The 19033-nt window shown below is 43.0% G+C and overlaps 1 protein-coding gene and 1 long non-coding RNA gene across 20 annotated transcripts in view; both read right to left on the bottom strand.

Moving 5' to 3' along the window:
- Positions 1-846: 846 nt before the first annotated feature.
- LOC308187659 lies at positions 847-5282 on the bottom strand. Of its 3 annotated transcripts, XR_013944844.1 has the most exons (3): positions 3093-5282; positions 1863-1944; positions 847-1258 (listed from the first exon to the last, which is right to left on the bottom strand). It is a non-coding gene; the product is annotated as an uncharacterized lncRNA (long non-coding RNA). The 3 variants fall into 3 exon arrangements; XR_013944842.1 differs by having other exon boundaries at positions 1863-5282; XR_013944843.1 differs by having other exon boundaries at positions 847-1944; positions 2927-5282.
- Positions 5283-6511: 1229 nt separating this feature from the next.
- The window catches only part of PANX2 (pannexin 2), a 34790-nt gene continuing 22268 nt past the window's right edge, over positions 6512-19033 (bottom strand). For 15 of the 17 annotated variants that reach the window (XM_080575841.1, XM_080575832.1, XM_080575842.1 and 12 more), the window contains one exon: positions 6514-19028. In XM_080575841.1, the coding sequence (XP_080431967.1) occupies positions 18667-19028 (362 nt within the window). In that variant the 3' untranslated portion in view covers positions 6514-18666. Of the gene's footprint in view, positions 19029-19033 lie in introns of all 17 variants that reach the window. The other 2 variants (XM_080575838.1, XM_080575830.1) reach the window with 2 other exon arrangements.

Below are 19033 nucleotides of genomic sequence, written 5' to 3'. Positions count from 1 at the left end.
AGTGTCTGGCCTAAGCTTGGGATTTTTCTTCTCAGGGCAATTTTCCTACAGTTAATAGTGTGGGCACTTCTCCTACAAGCTTTCTGAGACCTCCTCATTCAATAAATCTGCTCTGACAATACAGCTGGCATCTCTAAAAGCAGTCAGCTACAGTACAATGTAGCAGCAGGAAAATCTTTATTCTATCACTGCCAGTGCCAGTCACAGCAGTGTTCTTCAGTGATTCTCACTGAATTTCATCAGGGCCGTGCTGCTGAGCTGCATACAAGTGGCAACAGGGAAAATTAAGTGTTTGCATTTGTCTTCCTGTGGAGCAAAAGCATTGGACGGACACCTTATGTGACAAATGCATCCCCATCTCCTGGACAGCAAGAAGGAAACAGACCTCACTGCCTATGCCACCACAGCCCCCCAGATCCATGTTCATTTATGCAGGCCTTGAAGGAACAGCAACCTCCTGGTGATTTTACAGCTTTTGGTGCTGTGTTTTTATAGTCTGTATAAACAGACACAGAGTGGGTCGATGCAGTGTGGCGGTGTTGTGCTGGCACCAGAGAGATCATAGCTGGTGTAGAGCTCTTTGCTGACACGAGTGAGTTTATGTTCAGAAATAAGGAGTATTCTGAAATGGGAATGTTAAGTGAGGGTATCAATTCATCAGAACAGACACCAGAGAGAGGAAAATACCACATTGTTTTCTGAGGGATTTCTTTGGAAGTCCATTGCTCTAGATTTTTTTTTATTTTTATTTTTTCATTTTCAGCTTTGCAGAAGAGGACCTGGCAGCTGTGGAGGATGAATCAGAGTCAGCAGTGTGCCCTTGAAGCAAAGGCATTCAACCGTGTCCTGGTCTATATTAAAGTGCAGCCAGCAGGTCCAGATAAATGATTAATTCTCTGCCTCTGGTACTCGTGAGGTTGTATCTGGAGTACTGTGTCCAGTTTTGGACAAGAAAATGTTGACCAGCTGGAACTCATCTGGTTGAGGGCCACCAAGACTGGGAGCTGGAGAGTGTGATATATGAGGAGGGGCTGAGGGAGCTGGGTTTGTTCAGCCTGGAGAGGAGCAGGCTTGGCGGGTGGTCAAATTGCTGTCTTCACCTGTCTCGTGGCTTGATTTTAGGGTGCCCAATATGCAGTTCTCTGGGTATCAGAGCTGTTTACATTTGCAGATCCTGTTTGGTGCTCCGTGTTTGACCATACAGTGGTTGCTCATAGGAACTGAGACACGACAGTCACACTTCAGGTCTGAGGCAAAACTGAGAGGAAAAGAACAACCATTACGTGAGCAAACACAGCATGTAGGATACTGCCAACTACCACTGGGAAGTCACAGCATCACACCTCAAGACAGATCCTGGCAATCAAACATTGCTTACAGGGAGGACGAATGCTTAATTTCAGTCCCATTATGTCAGGGAAGAGAAGCAGTGATTATTTCACTACCTTATCCAGCCATTTCAGGACAACTCAGTTAATATTTATGTCCAGAGATTTTATACATCATTCATCATCTCCTGTTCCTATTCTCAGGCCAGGATGACTGACTGGAACTGTGCTGAGCGGAGGCACTCCGGATGAGGAGTACTAGTTCCCATTGTGCAGTTGTCCTTCCCTCACCCGCTCTTGTGGAGGTTTTCCTCTCAGGAAGGACTGAAGAACTATGGCATAGCCAGGAGCAGAAACCCAGAGGAGCCCAGGACAGACGTCCAGCTGGTGAGTCCCCATGGCTCAGTGAAGCACCATGCTGTCTAGCTGGGGCAGAGCACACCCTGGCATAGCTAACCCTGCTTCTGGTTTCAGTGACGGCTCCCGCAGAGCCAACTGAAGCATCTCTGCATGCCGCTTCTGGGGTTTACTCACTGTGGTCACCGGCTTGGATGGGTCTGTACTCATTGTGTACACGAGTCAAACCGCTGCTTCATAGAAGGACTGAATCAAACTTCTGGAAAAACATAACCAAATGTTGAACAATAGTCACTGAATGGTAACAGATGTTACTACACAAGTCAAGTGTTCTTGATGCCTTGCCTCAGCATGCAGCAGATTTTGGACTAGAATATAGCTAAACACAGCCCTGCGTTTTTATTTTCTATATCATGGGAATGTGTTACACACTCTGAATAGGCCAGGATAAATGCAGTTTATAAATGTGTTATAAATCCTAACCTGGTAAGAGAAACTTGATATTGAAAATATGCTTTTGGGCATATTTCATCTACATGTAATTTACAATAAGCTTCAGCAGAATGGCTGGAAACTTGCATCACGGTACTGAACTGACTAAACAGTATGCCTTGAGGTTATAGTTGGGCACTTTCATTTGTGTGAGTACATCTTAGAAAGCAGGAGATCAAAGGTGTCATCTCAGGAAGTACCCTTAGGCACTCTGCTGAACTGCAGTGCTTGCTGAGACAATGCTTCTTCGGAAATAGGAACTTTGCAGACACAAGTGGGAAGGTTTCCCTTTGGTTAAGTCCTTTGCTCAGCAGTAGACTGCAAGCAAATTTAGGGAGTAACATTATTGTTGAACATTGGCAAAGCAGTGCTTTGAAGGGATTCATGCCTTTTATGTATACATTTGTGTGCACATGCGAAATATGAGTCAGTAATACAATAACTTTTTCTCACATAATCAGTGCTAGGCACTTTAGCTGGCCATCAAATGCTCAGTGAAGATCACTGATTCTACAGTAGAAATAAATAAAAATTTAAAAAAGTCACTGATACCCAGAATTGATCAAACCAGTTTCCATCTGACAAAGGAATGTGCTGGTGAAAATGGCAGCCTGCACACTCTTAATCTGGTTGTTTGTATAGTTAGGCAAGCAGCAGAACTGTCTCTCTAACAGAAATAAAGCAAGGTTAATATCTTGAGGGCTTTGTTAATTGACAAGTACAAAGAAAGTAATTAAGAATTAAGTTACCAGTATGTTGTTGGCTCAAAGCCCTATCAGAAGAAGGTATTGGAAATATGGACATCTTTTACGCCACTCGCTACTCTATGGCAGAGGCAAAAAGGACAGTTAGAGGACACAGGCAGAGCAGTAGGAGACATTTTCTGTCAAAAATAGCAGAAAACCAGACACATACCCATGCCTCACGTAGACCAATACCATTGTGGGCTACAAAGATGATGTTGTGAACATGAGAAGGAATGACTTGGCTGTTCTGGGCCACAGATCATCTCACTAGGAGCGATGAACTGGTTCCTGAAATCAGAGCCATTATGATAGACTTATTCTGATGACACCATCTGACACAGTGCTTGAAAATCTGAGATGCAAAAAAAAATGAAACCAGCTCAAAATAAAAGGCACTATATACTTAATTTCTTTACTGTCTGACAGAGCCCTGATACATTCTCAGCATGAGTAAAGCTAAATCATGAAATCAAATTAGCACTTTTCAAAGTAGAAAATAAGAAGTAGGAGAAGAAAAATACTTTAATTTGCTATTTAACGCTTGCAACAGATAGAATAATTGAATAGATTAGTGGAACATCTCTGTGAAAACATGGTTATTGAGAAAACATCATATAGAGAAATCTAGAGAAAACATCAATATTGTGCAAGTTTAGCACATTAATTCCAGGAACCTTTTCATAATGCCCTTATATAATAATTTCCTGTTCTATTGTTCTGTATTCTAAACAAACTTCTCCCTTTGAAACATGCAATTACCAGCTTCAAAATCCATATTTTGTTAGAATAAGTAGGGAACCTAAAGCCCCTTATATAAAGAACAGACAAGAAGTCAGTTGTTCACTTAACTCCCAGGCATCTCATTTCTGGGCAGAGTATCTATGTGTTTTGTAAAGCTGACTGTAAGAAAATGTTTGCACTTTGACAGAGCGGGTATTTGTCGGGAACATTAATGCCATTTCTGGCAACAAGAACGGTCCTATACAGTTTCATGCTAAGCTACTTTTTTCTTCTTTTGCAAATCACCATCCTGTACTCTGTGGTGACACCATGAACATAACCGAAGGCTCCAAATACCAAGCGGGTGTGGGAGGTTGGAGAAATCACTTCAAAGCCTGGCAGTGCTGCTTGTCATTCAGATTAAAATGGTGCACAGGCACATTTTCATAGAGGGTCGTTTTCACACAACAGAAAACCACCAATTTGATATAATTCTATTAGATATTATAAAGCTGACATGAATATTTTACTTGATGCAGACATTGGTCAGCTCTTTCAGATTTTGTGTTTGAAAAGTAATTTTTATCTCCTTTTTTTGCAACAATCAGGCTGAGCAATTTTTAGGCACCCAATAATTATGCAACTTGTGGTATTTATCTGATGGGCTAGGTTGGACTGTTACAGCCTGATGTTATATTGATTTTCTGAAAATATATTTGTTAATGTTATTTAAAGGACAGGAATGACTACAAGGCTGTAAGCAACTCTAGCAAATTTTTAACAGCGTAATGGACACAGTGAAGCCCAAGAGACCATGCTATCAAGCCAGCAAGCTGGTTTCCAAGGGGTAGACCAGGCAGATGAATGTCACGCAGTGTCCTTTTGGAGTTGTGGGAAACCCCTCCAAAGCCCCCGTAGAACAAAAGCAGGCCCCAGCTCTTTTGTAGGCCCCAGCTCAGAGCATCACCAAACCGAGGCAGTCTCAGAGACCTCACACTAAACAGCCTTGGACCCTATAACGGGGGAAAATGGCAAACAGGAAACCCCGCTGACCACAGCTGTGGAAAGAGGTTTGTTTGCTCCAGCAGGCTGGTCCCTCCTCACAGAGTCTCGGACGGCCTAAATCCTGCCGAAGCCTGGTCACAGGCAGATCTTTGCAGACCCTGCAGTGCTCTGTATGAGCTGCCCTTAGTGATGTTATATGGTTTCTTAAAGGTTTTAAGATACAACACATCTATAGAATGCCTTCCCTTTCACTGATTTGTATTTTGTTCTCTGATTTGATTCCTCCACCTCCCCCCCAAAATAATAATAATAATAATAAAAATAAAAAGTCATCACTTTCCTGTTTCATTGGACTTAAGTTAGGCTCTTCTGATTCTGAATTTTTACTTCAGGTATTTCTTCCATGCAGAGATGAACATCTTTTTGTTTTGGTTTGGACTTCCCAGGCTGATATACCTTTGGGAAATTTGAGCTGTCCTAAGTGAATGCCAGCAAACGTCCTTTGGGACATTTGCCATGGGTCACTTACACATGTGTTCAGGCATGGCATGATTGAATATCCATTATTTCAGAGACTGACCTTGCCCATCTGAAAACATAGAAATAAAAAATGTTATACCTTTCTTGCAGCTAGAGACACAGAGTGCTGAGTTAAAAAAATATAATAAAAAAAATGGCTCCAGCACTGACGCATTTGCTGCAGACTGCAGATACATTCTCTATATGGGCTGAGCTGTCACCTGCACTCAGTTTTGTCACCTGGAGCCACTTATATCAATTGTGAAAGGGATCTCATTGTATATTTATATAAATTCACTTGATACAAAGTCAAGCTTTTCCAAAAAGGAATTTAACTTCTGACTGATCTTAAACAAAGCCTACCTAGAAAAATCCGCTTAACTTCCCTAGGAACTGCTGGGGCCCTAAGTATCTGTAAGTGTACATATTTCAGTACTTTACAGAGCGAAAATGTGACAGTGCACAGAGATGCAGGAACTCTTCAGTAAGCACTGAATCGGGCTGTTGGATGTAGGTGGGGTCCTGTGGCACCACACAGAGGTACCAGCTCTCAGCAGAAAGCAGCATAGCCCTGAGAGTAGAGCAAGCCATGCCCACACAGAGTCAGTCTCAGCATCTGTGCCGTGACTCCCCAGATCCTTAATATTGCCTCTCACTCTTCAACATATCTGCTCTTTTCTGTCTGTTCCACATCATTCACTCCTCTCCTGTGATGGTAACACTCCACTGCTTTCAGTCACTTAAACATTCCCCTGAGACTTAAAAGAGATGCTCTGTTAGCCTTCAGTCCTGGGTAATTTTCACCAGGTGTAATTACAGTCTGACTTGTCTCCATTCCCCCTGAAACTTCACTTTGAAATTCTCTGTGGCTGCTTCCTATTAGAAAAGCCATTTCACTTCACTCGAGGTGATTGCACTTCACAAGTGAGTAGAGTGATTTCTAAACACAGCTTGAAAATGCCTTCAGCTGAGGGTTACTCTTGCCTTTTTTTTTCAGGCAGAATTCAGTAAAAGTGTTGGTCAGTAAAGGAGCTGGAAATTGAAGCTTGACATGTACACATCTGAGAGGAATCTGTCCGATAAAGAGAAAAGTAAAATAATCCCTTTTTCTTTTTGAGAGCTGACTTTTCCCCTGGCAAGGTAAATTCAATTACAATAACTGCACTGATTTCATTGCAGTACCACTGGGAGCACTCTAAATCCATAAAATAAATTAAACACAAAGCACATATGATAGATATATGGAAAATTATTCCAAGCTCTTTCTGTGCAATATTAATATATTATTTATCAAAGCTTGTGAGCTTCCTCACAAGTCAGGGATGAATGTTTTTAGCCACAACTGGCTTGTGACAGCAAAAGAAGAAGCGTTGCTGCTCACTGTCAGGAGAGTGCCTCTTCGCAGAAGACTTAGTAAGAGGGGAACTTCTACTGCCTGTCCATCACTGAGATTAATTCAGATCCCATTACATAAGCTTTGTGGAAATACATTTTCTCTGTTTCTGTCATCTCCAGTTGAGATAGTTTGGGATTTAATTTTGAAAATTTAAAATTTTATTTTTTCCCGACAAACTGGTTATAAATCTCTTACTAGCTGAGAGCGTACAATGTGCAAAGATGTGTAAGTATATTAGACATTAGCAAATGGGTAATCATGAAAAATGGGTATGAAAAAAATTCAGAAAAATGACCCTGTCTGCAAGTGTCTTGCAAGTCTAGTGTTATGATTATCTCTCAATAAGAGATTGCATAAAAGGTGATTTTAGCTTCCAGATGTCAAGAATGTATTTGTTGATTCTTAAGTCTATCTTCAGGCAAGTCTTGAATTTTAAATGCTGTCACTGGGTGAATGCATAATTAATGCAATATGCAATTAAGGTAATGGCTAATTAATTGCTCTTATAGTTCATTTAGGAAGCCTGTTATTAATACTAGTTACCTGGATAATACCTGAGATTGTTGCAAATGCTTTTAACGACACATTAAATCAGGCATGATAGAGTTAATGAATTACAATAGTTTCTCTTCTGATGACACTAGTAATGGATTCTGTAGGAATATTAACCAACAAAATTGGACATTTAATGAGTACATTCAGAACTGGTTCATGTTCAAGCTAGTTAAGTCACATACAAAATGTCAGCTTTTGGATTAATTTATCAGAGGGAATAGGAGGCTGCTCATTTCTGAACCTTTCATTTCCACTTCAACCCATTGATATCATCAAATGTAATTTTTGAAGTTAATGGAGACATTTCCCTACGTGTACCGAATGTAGCTCCCATTGACAGTATTAAACTCTCCTGGGGAGAGAAGGGGAGTGGGAGGAGCTGGTGTGAGCTAATTAGAAACACTCATTATGTATTATTACATGTAGGAAAGGTATATGGTGTATACTTAACGCATGCCTACAGCAGTGGTGACCGAGCAGACCTGTCAGACTCCCATCAGGTAATGAGCGAACGCGGAGCAGCACCTTCTTAGCTCAAAAGAATTCAGACTGCAGAGCCTGAACTTGCTCTCTGGCTTAGGGAAGGTATCAGACTTACTGGCTACAAAATCTTTCTCATTGCAAGGTTAGTAACGATTAGGCCAGGTCTGACAGTAAAGCAGAGCTGCTGCTGAGAGACCCACCCTACCTCCAAATACTGGACCATAAGACAGGGGAAAAAAATCCCTCCACTTCAAAGTTTTTATCCACTGATCTAAATTTTCCAACTAAATTTTAATTGTATATATTTTTCTAGGAAACGAAAGGCCTGGGCTGAAGTCCATGCTTCGTATCAGCTACGAGAAGGAGGTGGAACTGCTGCAACCATATTGGTGTAACTGCCTATACTCATACAGCCCACCCTAAAAGGCTCAGGGGTGGAGATCTTTCTTTTTAAGCAGCCTCAGGTGGTAGCCAGAACATTGCTGGAGGTGAGACAGGTGCCTGCATCCTCCTTTGGGAGTCCTAAAGCAGTCCCCAGGCAACAGGCATGCATGTCCGTAGTGAAGCCAGACAGACCACAATCCTGATATCCCACTAAAGCGACCACCCATTAAACCCCTTTCCCAAACCAGCATCAGTTATCCACACCTTAGTACCGTGGTGAAAGAGGGGGGAACAAAGAAGGGGTGATGCAGGACAGTCAATAAAAACTTCTTTCAAACAGGAGTGCTGAGTACTTTGCAGCCCGGTGTTTGGTTTTGACATTTATTTTAGGCATAGCAGATAGTGTTTCTTTACTTCACCTGTGCAGTCCAGCTGAACAATTAAGTGGTATTTTGCACAGGCTGATTTTATGCTGGGAAAATGTGAGCCAGTTTTGTTAGGTTATCACTGAATTTTCACTTAGTAATTTTGTGGATGTGCCTGCTGTCCTCTCTCAGTTTTTCCATTCCTTTTTCTGTGTGTGCGCACCAGGTGTTTTCATAACAACTTTTTTTTTTTTGCAGAAGACAGAGAAAGAGCACTACTTGGGAAAACATTTCACAACTGGGCTATTACTTATATTTCTTTTTCCCCTGACATTTATTAGATTAACGAGCTCTCAGATTTCTGGCTAACCCTGAAAATTTATTTGTTGGTTATGAAAAATGTCCTGTGCCTGTTGTGTCTAAATACAGCAGTTTATATCGGCCCCCCCTGCAGCTCTGTGACCTGGAACTAGTGGTTCAGTTACATCCCTGATATACAGGCTTCAGCTGACCAAGTCTGCTGGGGTAAAGGCCCCTCAGCAGGTCGGTGGGCTTTTAGTCACGGCTTTTCTGAGGTCTAGGACCAAGAGATCTGCTGTGCCTGTCTCGCTGAGCTTGAAGAGAGCCCATCCTGACCGTCCCACAGGAGTCACGCTTGGCATTGCAGCAGGAACAGCCCCTGGTCCAACCCAAGCGAGTGCAATATAAATAATTCAGGCTAATTTAGAGGAGTGTTGACTCCATTTAATTTGTAAAGCTTTTGTCTTTGAACACTAATTAATAGAAAAGGATTTAATATATCAACATAAGAGCAGATACAGGTTAACATTTCAGAAGGCAATTATGGGAGCAATCAAGAGGAAGATATTTTAATGGAAACATTTGGAGGTAATATATCTTTGGAATAATGGTTTTGCTAAATATTAGGAGTTACTACTCCAGGAGTAAGAGATAATGGCACCAGCATTACCCAGCACACAGAGAAAGTCGATTAGCTGATTGCAAACCTGCTAACAGAATCAATGTTATCTTATTCATACATTTGCTGCTTAATTAACATTCGGGGGGAGAAAATGGAAATGATGCCATAAAATCCTCCATTTGCATTCAGGTACACTGGCAACATTTATGCCATAAAATCTTTATGTATCAGCCATCCACGCTAAACAAGTCTTATCAATGTTCCTCGAGAGCCAAATGTTTGGGGTTATTATTTCTGCTCTAAATTGGTAGAGGAAACATCATTAAAGCTAGCTATTTTTGTAGTTGTGTATTATTCTGAACCTGACAGATTGCTCAGCACAATCATAGCTTATTTGGACACATTTGGTATAACTTATCACAAGGTCTTTGGCTCCCAAAGCAAAACTAACAAATTAACATTTAAAATTTCAACATTGCAATGGGGATGTTAATGTTCATGTCTCTAAGGAGTTTCCTAATGGAGTCAACTTCACTGACTACAAGTGTTTTCCTTTTAAAAAGATCTTTGAAGAATTGTGTTTTAGCTAGAAAATAAGGGCACAGCTTCACAAAACTAGCAGGGAAGGTAGTCTGTGGTAATAAAACTTGTACACATGTCCATCCTATGGTAAAGCAAAGCTTGTTCTTCAGTGATGATGGGGGCATTATTCAACATTTAGTGTGGGGTAAGAGGATACACATGCACAGGTATCACACAGAGGTAATTAATACACTGTAAATCCACAATCTAATTTAACTTCAAGGCAGCACTTGCACTAAATTACTGGCTAATGAAGTAGTAGCTAGTGAAACCCAGGCATGATATCTGTAGGAACTGGCTTTAGAAGAACAGTTTTCAAGTGCAGAGAGGGATATGGAAGAGAAAAAGGGCAGAACTTCAGAAGATGACTCAGCAGGCAGGGACATCACGGTCCTGGGAGGAGATGATGGACTTTGGTTGAGGGGAAGGGGGCAGAAATAACTGTGGCTTATACCAATAAATGATAAGCCGTGGCTGTGTGGCCTTAGTGTCTGACTTCCCGGTGCCTGACTGTTGTCTTTGGTTGCTCTGGGCCCTGACTCACCCTTCTGAGTCTTCTGCTCATCACCTGCTCTCTTGTGAAAGCCAGCAGGTCAAACAAGCTCTCCAGTGCCCCCTGGTACTATACAGCCAAGGCAGCAGATTCATGGGCTTTCTATTCAGGGGAGACCTTATTGCTCTCTACAGCTACCTAAAAGGTAGGGAGCTGTGGGGAGCTGGGGGTTGGCCTCTTCTCACAGGTAACTAGTGATAGGACAAGAAGAAATGGCCTCAAGTTGTGCCAGGGGAGGTTCAGGTTGGAAATGAGGAGACATTTCTTCTCAGAAAGAGCAGTCAGGCATTGGAAGGGGTTGCCCAGGGAGGTGGTGGAGTCACCGTCCCAGGGGGTGTTCAAGGAAAGGTTGGACATGGTGCTTAGGGACATGGTTTAGTGGGTGACATTGGTAGTAGGAGGATGGTTGGACCAAGCGATCTTGGAGGTCTTTTCCAACCCTAACGATTCTATGATTCTCAGTGGGTAATGTTAGGGCCTGCAGAAACAAAGCGGGCAACCCTCCAGTACCAGGGGGTGTGTTTTAATAACTAAAACTTTAATGCTGGTCAGTGCTTGCCTAGGAGTCCTCCAAGCAGGGGCAGCTCCCGCTGACTGCTCAGAAACAGTGCGATGGCTGTAGGTTAGCTGGCTCCTTGGCCGGAGCTGCCACCGTATTACTGGTCTATGACAGCTGCCAAGTGTAACAGCTGTCCAAACAGTAGGTACTAACGTGTAAGAAATTATGAAGTTACCTCATCAGAAGTCTCCTGTCTTGATTTTGCGCATGTAACCTGTCATCGAGGGTCTTGCAATTTATTGCAATTTAATGCAATTTATTGCATTATTTGTTAGCTCAGACAAGAAACTTTTAAAAAGAAGCAGTGAATTACACATCACAATTTGTTATACAACTTACACAACTTAATTATACAACTTAAAATTTGCAGAAATTAGATAATCTTTTATGGATTTTGTTTTCAATTTGAATTCAATGCTTAGGGTAAAAAAAATTCAAAAATCAAATTTGCATTTGCAGTGAAAATGACATTTCTATTTTAACATGTATTTGCAGAGGAAGTCAGTACAATAAAAACATTAAGTTTTAATTATAACTATGTAAAGCCTAGGGCCAGAACCTCCAGAGGAGATACTTGGTCTGCTGCAAAAAAGAGGAGCGTGCCTCCAGAGGATATTTTATTTGCCAGCCCACATTTACTCTAGCGTTTCTCAGAGATCGTGTAACATAGACCTGCATTTACATAGTAAAAGGGAAAATAAGGAAAACAAATAGCTCTTGCTTTATGGCCAAACATCTCTTTCCAGGACTTTGCCCTTGGATCTGCACATGGTTCCTGTGCTGTGGTTACTTTAACATGAGACTTAGCTTAAACAAAAGGACGTATGGCAGGAGACCAGGCCTTCCCAGCACTTGAGTAGAAACCGATGATTTAGAGCAAATTAGGTAGTGGCAGGCCAAGCCCACAACTCTTATAAGTAAAGACAGCCTTGCAGAGAAATACTTTGCTGCTGTAGGATGTTCTAACAAATCTGTGGGAACGGGAGTTAAACAGTCTTTTGCAAAGATACTGGAGTAAAATAGAGAATATGTATATTTTTTGCTGGCTTTTCCCAGGTGTGTGCTCCCTTTCCACAGTAGAGAGCCCCTCAATTTCACAGGGTCTGAGAGTGGTTCCCAGGAGGGCAGCTGGGCTGCCCAGGGACCCCGCAGTCAGGGGCCTGCGTGATGGCAGAGGCCTGAGGTAGGCCGCACGCAGTGCGTGTTACTGCCAGTTTTGGTGGACTCTCTCCTGTACATCCACGTTTCTCTTGTACTGAGGAGCCCAGGTCTGGACACAGCCCTCCAGTGATGGCCTCGCCAGTGCTGAGGGGAAGGATCACCTCGCTCCTCCTGCTGGCAACGCTTTGCCTAATGCAGTTCCGGATACCATTAGCCGCCTTAGCAGCAGGGTGACATTGCTGACTCATGTTCAATTTGGTGTCCACCAGGACCTTTTCTGCAGAGCTGCTTTCCAGCTGTGTGCCCCCCCCAGCACGTCCTGGTGCCTGGGGCTGTCCCTCCCCAGGTGCAGGACTTTGCATTTCCCCTGGTTGAGTGATGCTTGTTGTTCCTCGGATGATCCCTGCTGCTCATCCCCTCCCATCCCTGCTAACCTGTCCAGCCCTGGGGCATGGTGGCCATGGGTGAGGGCTGGCCTTGAGCCATCCCCCACTGCCCTCTTGTCCCCATGGGCACTGGCCCACCTCATGGCTGCTGCTGGAGAACAGGGGCTTTCCCTTCTGTCACTTCATGCTCCACAGGCTCCTCCAGCTGCTTTCAGTGTAAAGTTGCTCAAGGCCTTCTTCACAGGTGTTATGATATTCTCTGCCATGGCCTCGGAGTCATCCTCATGCAATTTTAAGCTTCTGCCAGAAGTTTCTTTGACTCTTCTCCAGCTCATGTTGTCCTCTGAAGCATCCCTCTGCTCTGCTGGGTTACCTGTTTCATCACGTCGCACTCTGTTGTTTTGTACTATTTCCTTCACTTTCATCTTTTTTCTGTACTTCTAGGCACTCCTTTATATTGTTCATTCTTTCCAACAAAAAGGATAGACCTGTCAGTGTGAAGTCTGCAGGACTGTACACACAGGACAAATAGTACAGAGTTTTCCTAGTTCTCATTCTGGCACATCCTTTTCCCAGGCTTTTGTGGATGAACACATCCATCACTTCACAAAAGAAGTTCTTGAACTGCTCTCAGAAGCTGTTTCCCTCAGCAACAAAATGTACCCAGCTGTCTCCTCGCTGTGTGCCTCAGGCCCTGGGCACAGGCTTCTTATCCCAGAGCATCAACTGTGGTAACTGTCATGGCTTCATTGACATGGTATAAAAGCTTGAAGAGCGAAAAACAGGATAGTCTTTTAAGCATGTAGTTTTTCTTTACAGGCAGGCATCTGCAGTGCAGGATGTGAGGGGGGAGAGGGTGGGGTTCTGTCTCATCTCATGCGAGACATCAGATTTTGCTTGTGAATCATGAATTCCTCTTCCAGGGACTTATTGTGCATTCTGTGCACTCCCTGGATGTGTTTTTGGAAAGATAGATTGGTGAATGCCACTAGCCCTGAGATTATAAAGCAAAATGATTTCTAGTTAGCCAAAAGAATCAGTAAACTTCTTTGCTTTCAAGCCCAGTGGGAGGCCCAACAACTTCTTTTTTCAGATTAAGCTGGCTCTGGCTCTGGGCAAATTCACTCTGTGAATAAATAGCAAGTCAGTAAAACATTAATTCATGAGCATCAATAACCACTGAGGACAGCAGGATTGGCTGGCTAGCATCTACATGCTTGTGACCTGCAGAACCCTGAGATTCTCATTGGCGTTGTAGCAGTCATTCATATTTTTTTCTGTTTGCATAGTGTTTCAAAATGACTTTAAAAATGTTGAGAGCAAAAGCTGAGAAAATTGTTGCTTGTAAGTAATATACATAGAATGCTTTTCCATTAGCTACAGTCTGTTTACAGGCAGAGTGGAATGTTCTTCATTAAAAGCCAGAAAATATTGGAAGGTGTCTGAAAAATAATTGTCCTCCTTAAAACTCCTGCTGTGCTCTGTGGCTTGTATTTTAGCAGAATGATTTTACTGAGAAAACCCATTGTTTTTTTTTAAAAGCAAAGCATTCTGCGATCGATATTCTACAATGTTTCTAGTAGGAAAAAAAAAAAAGTGTTTTCTTCTGGGAGAAGAATTCAGAGAGCTTTACTGAACCAACCAAAGACATCCCCACTTACCTGTGCTGGAAGACAAGGCACTGTCCTACCTATGGCATATCTCAGCTCTAGTTTATACACTTTAGACACAGCCTAAGTAGCTTTGGGACAAGTTGTTTCACTTTACTGTGCCTCAGTGCCTTTATCCATAAGCTGGGGACAATGATGATGCCTGTTTTCTAGAGCTTCTTGAACCTTCTGACTGAAAGGTTAAAGGTGGATTTTCACTATTCCTATTAATACTTTTTTATCGCTGAGATATGAAAGGAGACATTTTCCTCCATGCAGTGCTAGGTTAAGTATGTTTAAGGCTGTCTGCAGTTTTTAAGTCACTGGCTTTAGGAGCCTGTACTTTCTTTCAGCCATGAGGTAACCTGGTGGCTGGTCACCAAGGACAAGCGAGAGGAACTTTAGGACTCTGCTTGGCTTGTCTCAGGGTTCAACACTGGCTTTGGGAGCCACAGCACTGGAGTTGTGCAAAGGATGCACAAATAGCTGTCTGTTCTATTGAACACATCCCCAGCACAGAGAGAGAAACTCTGGTTTCAATTTTTGGTGCCAGGAGTCATCACAGGCACTGTGTGGAAAAGGGCTCTCCAGATGAGGATCTGATTCAGTACCAAAATATAAGCTAGCCAGCACACTTAATTCAGAAGGGAACAGAGCATCTTCACCAGCATGCCCAGCATCAGGAAATCCCAGTGGAGTCAGAGAGATGCATAACATGTTGCTGGGCTGGGCCTAATGCACGATAATGGGAAATGAAGAGACTTGCTTGTATATTTACAGGGCAAAGTAGGGAGGGTGAATGTTTTCTGTATGCAACAGATACGTATTTGCATGTATGTGTGGCATTTATAGGTATGTAGTTGATATATATAAATATGGATGTGTATGTGAATATGCGTGTTTACTTGGTACAGCTAAATGTTAGGAACATCAGTACTAAAAAGCATTACTGCACTAAAGAAAAAAAACCAAAAGCACTTCTCTAGCTGGCTGTGAGAGAAATGGCTGGTCTCCTGCTAGGTTTGTACAGCCTAAAAATAGTTCAAAAGATGCTTCTGACACACTTATCCCTACCGTTTGGTTGCCAAATATACTCCGAGTAAGTACTCCGAGGAGAGGATGCTCTGTGCTCTCGGCGCGCGGTACTTTCCCCGTGAAGCAGATGGAAAGCAGCCACCGATCCGAGCGGGGCGGCAGGGCCCGAGAACAACGTGAGTCATCCGACTCGTCAAACTGAAGCCATTAGCGCAGAGACCAGGCAGATGGCGATGACAGCGCGAGGCACGCTGAAGGAGACATTTACGAACGGGCCTGTGCCTTGTTTTTCTCATCTTTGGCAGTTCAGCTGAGGTAAGTTCCTCTCAGCGAGCAGGACACTAACGTTTTTGTCTCCTTCAGCAAGGCAGTGTTTGCTGCATGCCTTTGGTGTTATCCACCCTGCAGCAGCCAGGACTGAGCTGCTCTCGCTCTCTGCATGCCCAGTGACTTACTGTGCCCGGGCCTCCAGCCACCAGGCTTTTACCAGGTAGCTCGGGGGTTGGCATTAACAACCGCCGTACATCTGCAGCTTCCAGCTCGTGAAAGATGGTGGGGCAACAACCCTGCAGCACAACGGGTAAGTGTGAATAAGGTGCCTGTTCTCTCAGTTCAGGGGATGAGAAAAAATATATGCTCTTCTTGCTCTGAGTCAGTCCAGTCAAGTCTGATACTGATTCCTACAAGGGCACCATCAGGCCCTAAATCAGTAGCAGAGTGTTTCGGCAATAGAAAGACAGTATGTCCGCACAGATGTGAGTCCTCGTCTTGAGTGAACAGGGGGCTTTACAACCTAGGTGAACAGCCATTCCTAGGGAGTGCTCTCATGAGACTGGCACATCTATCTGACCCAAGAACCCAGCCCTGTATATTCTGCATGATGAAAATCCCTATAGTTACTGGATGTAGCTCTTTTCAATACACTACATACACAACTTGTATCCTTTGTTTTGTGGACATAGCCCACTTTGCCTGACACTGGTACGTTCAAATATTGGTATCTAACTATCTACAGGCCAGCATGGTTGACCTTTTGCTCAATGTGTGATACCAGGTGGAGGGCAATGAGGCAACCCCGAAGAGTTCTCCTCGTGTCTGTAACATTGTCAGTTGAGGTGCCGCAAGCTGGAAGACATTCACCGTGATGACTTCTGGCAGCTGAAAATATTGTGGCATAAGGGAGTTGCATCTCTTTAAATCTGGCCTCAGGGTCCTATTCTTTCACTCTGTTTTTATTAATGGGTTCCTGATTTTCTTGAGACAGTTCTCCATTTTTTTCCTTTTTATTGGCATTTAAGAAGTACCGAACAATAATGGTTTTAATTTGCCTGAAAAAAAAATATCTAACTAATGGATTGTCTAGATGAGTGAATATAATGTAGTGGGGCATTTGGCTCACCTCCAAAGTCTTGATGTGACACTGGTGAATCCGAACGGATGGTGGCTACCCGTTGGCAGGGCAGAGACCTTGTTTGCAGTGCTTTCAAGGGCTCTGCTCCAAGGGTGCCCACCTGGAGAAAGCTTCCTCTGCTTATGCGGGTGCAGATTTGTTCTTTAGAAACTTCACACAGGTTATCAACCGACAGACCATAGCAATGCCCTGGGGTTTGCACTCAAATGGGTTAGAAGAGGTGTGGTAAACCTGTGGCCCTTAAGCCACAGGCCACTTGTAAACAGCTCAAGTCCTCGCTCATCCCAAGGCAACCTGACACAGACGGCTCTGCAGCATGGAGACCTCAGCAAGTTACAGCCACATCCTTCTTCAGCTGTCCCCAGTGCTCCCTCCCCTGACTGTGCCACATGTCCTGTGGTTTGCTTCTTGATATTTGGCTGTTTGGGCCCAAAAGGTTGGGCATAACTGAAGTGATCCATGGGGGAACAGTGGCTTTAAATGTCCCCCTTACTGCTTATAATAAAATCCCACTTGTACTTAACTAAGCTAGGAAATAGTACACATTAAGCTATTCAGAATAATATGTATTTATTTTCAGTGCTATTTTTATTAAATACTGGTATCATATATCCATGTCTGAGGTAATAAATTAAAAATAAATTCAAGATTTCAATCCTGTATTTGTGCTGCGTAGTTCTTCTACCATTGTACATAATTTTGATGCAAACACATGTAGTCCATAATTCTGAATGCAGCTAGTAATATTATTTTAACACAGTCACTTTTTGTTTCACTATAATTTTGCTGAGAATGGTTATTGCATGATACACTTTTAATAGATGTTTTAGTTATACTAGAATTTTCTATTAAATCACACATATCAAAGTTATAGGAAGATGGGGATGAAGATGTGCTTTGAGCCAAGGAAGGCAAATATTGAATCAGAATGTTAGCACATACGGCAGGATTATTGTCTGCTTGCACTTGAGTCCAGATCCAGCAAAGCCACTTCAGTATGTGCTTAGCTTTAGACATATGCGTCGTTTCAGTGACATCCATGGCCTTAAGTGTTTGCTGAATCAGGGACTAGCCAAGTCTGCAGACCTAAATTCATGGACTTTCTTTAACTGTGTGTTATTTGAAAACAGTTTTGCTGGTTTCTTATTTTGCAAGATGTTTTGTAACAACCTCTGTAAGATTTTTCATCAGTGAAGCACCCATGAAAGTTTCTAACCTGGTTCATAAATACACTATGAAAAAATAAGCGGCTACAATGACTCTCTTCTACACATTTTGTTAAAAGCAACACCTGGTTTGAAAAGTTATTAAAGTAATTTTTCCCATGGTAAAATATATTTAAAAAAATAAACTCTTCATTTCATCATCTTCCATCAAACATATAAGCTTGTTGAAGGGCAGGGCATACCTCAGGTATTTTCATTTATAAATGCAAGAGATTGAACGTATCAATTCTTTTTGCACTTAAATGCTGGTGGTAGTAAGGCCCTTTCAGCTAAGTCTCCATCGAGCCCAACATTAGTGAGCTAAAGAAACAAACAAACAAAAATTTGTTTGCATATAACTTTTTCATAATCCTGAATTGTGAAAAAAAAAACAACACCCACCTCTCTGCTAAGAAAAAACTCTTATTGAACTGCTGCCATTAAAAAAGTATACCTCACCACCATGTCGTTTTAACTTCAATCAGTGATTCTGAATGCAAAAATTTAAACACTTGCTAAAATTACTGTGGCATGCCATCAGACTCTTAGTGTTCATAAATTGTGCTAAAACCAATTGAATCTGGAAGCTATCGTTCAGAGCTAGAGCTAATGGTTGTCTTGGCGTTAAAGGTCTATTTCCACCAGATTTTACTTATTCTACTTGGTAAATGATTGACAGTGCTCATGATGTGATCCTGAAAAACCCTTTGGTACTATTACCAAGAGCTGTTATCGCAGTCTGTATGAGGACTCTCCATGCTCATGCAGTGCAGCGCGTTGCGGAGGGGACCACGTTTCTCACTGCAGCAGCCTCAGACCCGGCCCCGAGGGAGCAGGCGTGCAGCCGGGGCCTTCAGTACTCCACCGAGCTCACGATTGCCATTGGCTCGTCAAACGTTGCCAGCCTTATCTGCTTGGGGGTGGGGATGGAGAGGATTTCCCCCGTGTCAGCCGGTGAGTGAATCCCGTTGTCGATTATGTTTGGGACTTCCTCCTCGTGATCTTCGTAGAGCGTGTTGATGTGCAGCAGCGGGTGCGTGGGGTTGCAGTTCAGTGCGGGGCCCGGTTCTGCTTTGACTGGGTTCAAAGTCATCGTTGTCGTCGCAGCAGTGGTGGCTATGTGGTTGTGGTTGCATGTGACAAAAGCCCCAGCAGCGGGCCCAGTTCTGCATGTCTCTGATGAGTACAGCATCTCTTTTGCAGGATGAGGGGCATCTAAG

Source organism: Anser brachyrhynchus (assembly GCF_964034855.1).
Source record: "Anser brachyrhynchus genome assembly, chromosome: 1".
Taxonomy (NCBI): Eukaryota; Metazoa; Chordata; class Aves; order Anseriformes; family Anatidae; genus Anser; species Anser brachyrhynchus.
Note: the sequence above shows the minus strand (reverse complement) of the source record. Positions and strands in the feature narration are given on the sequence as shown.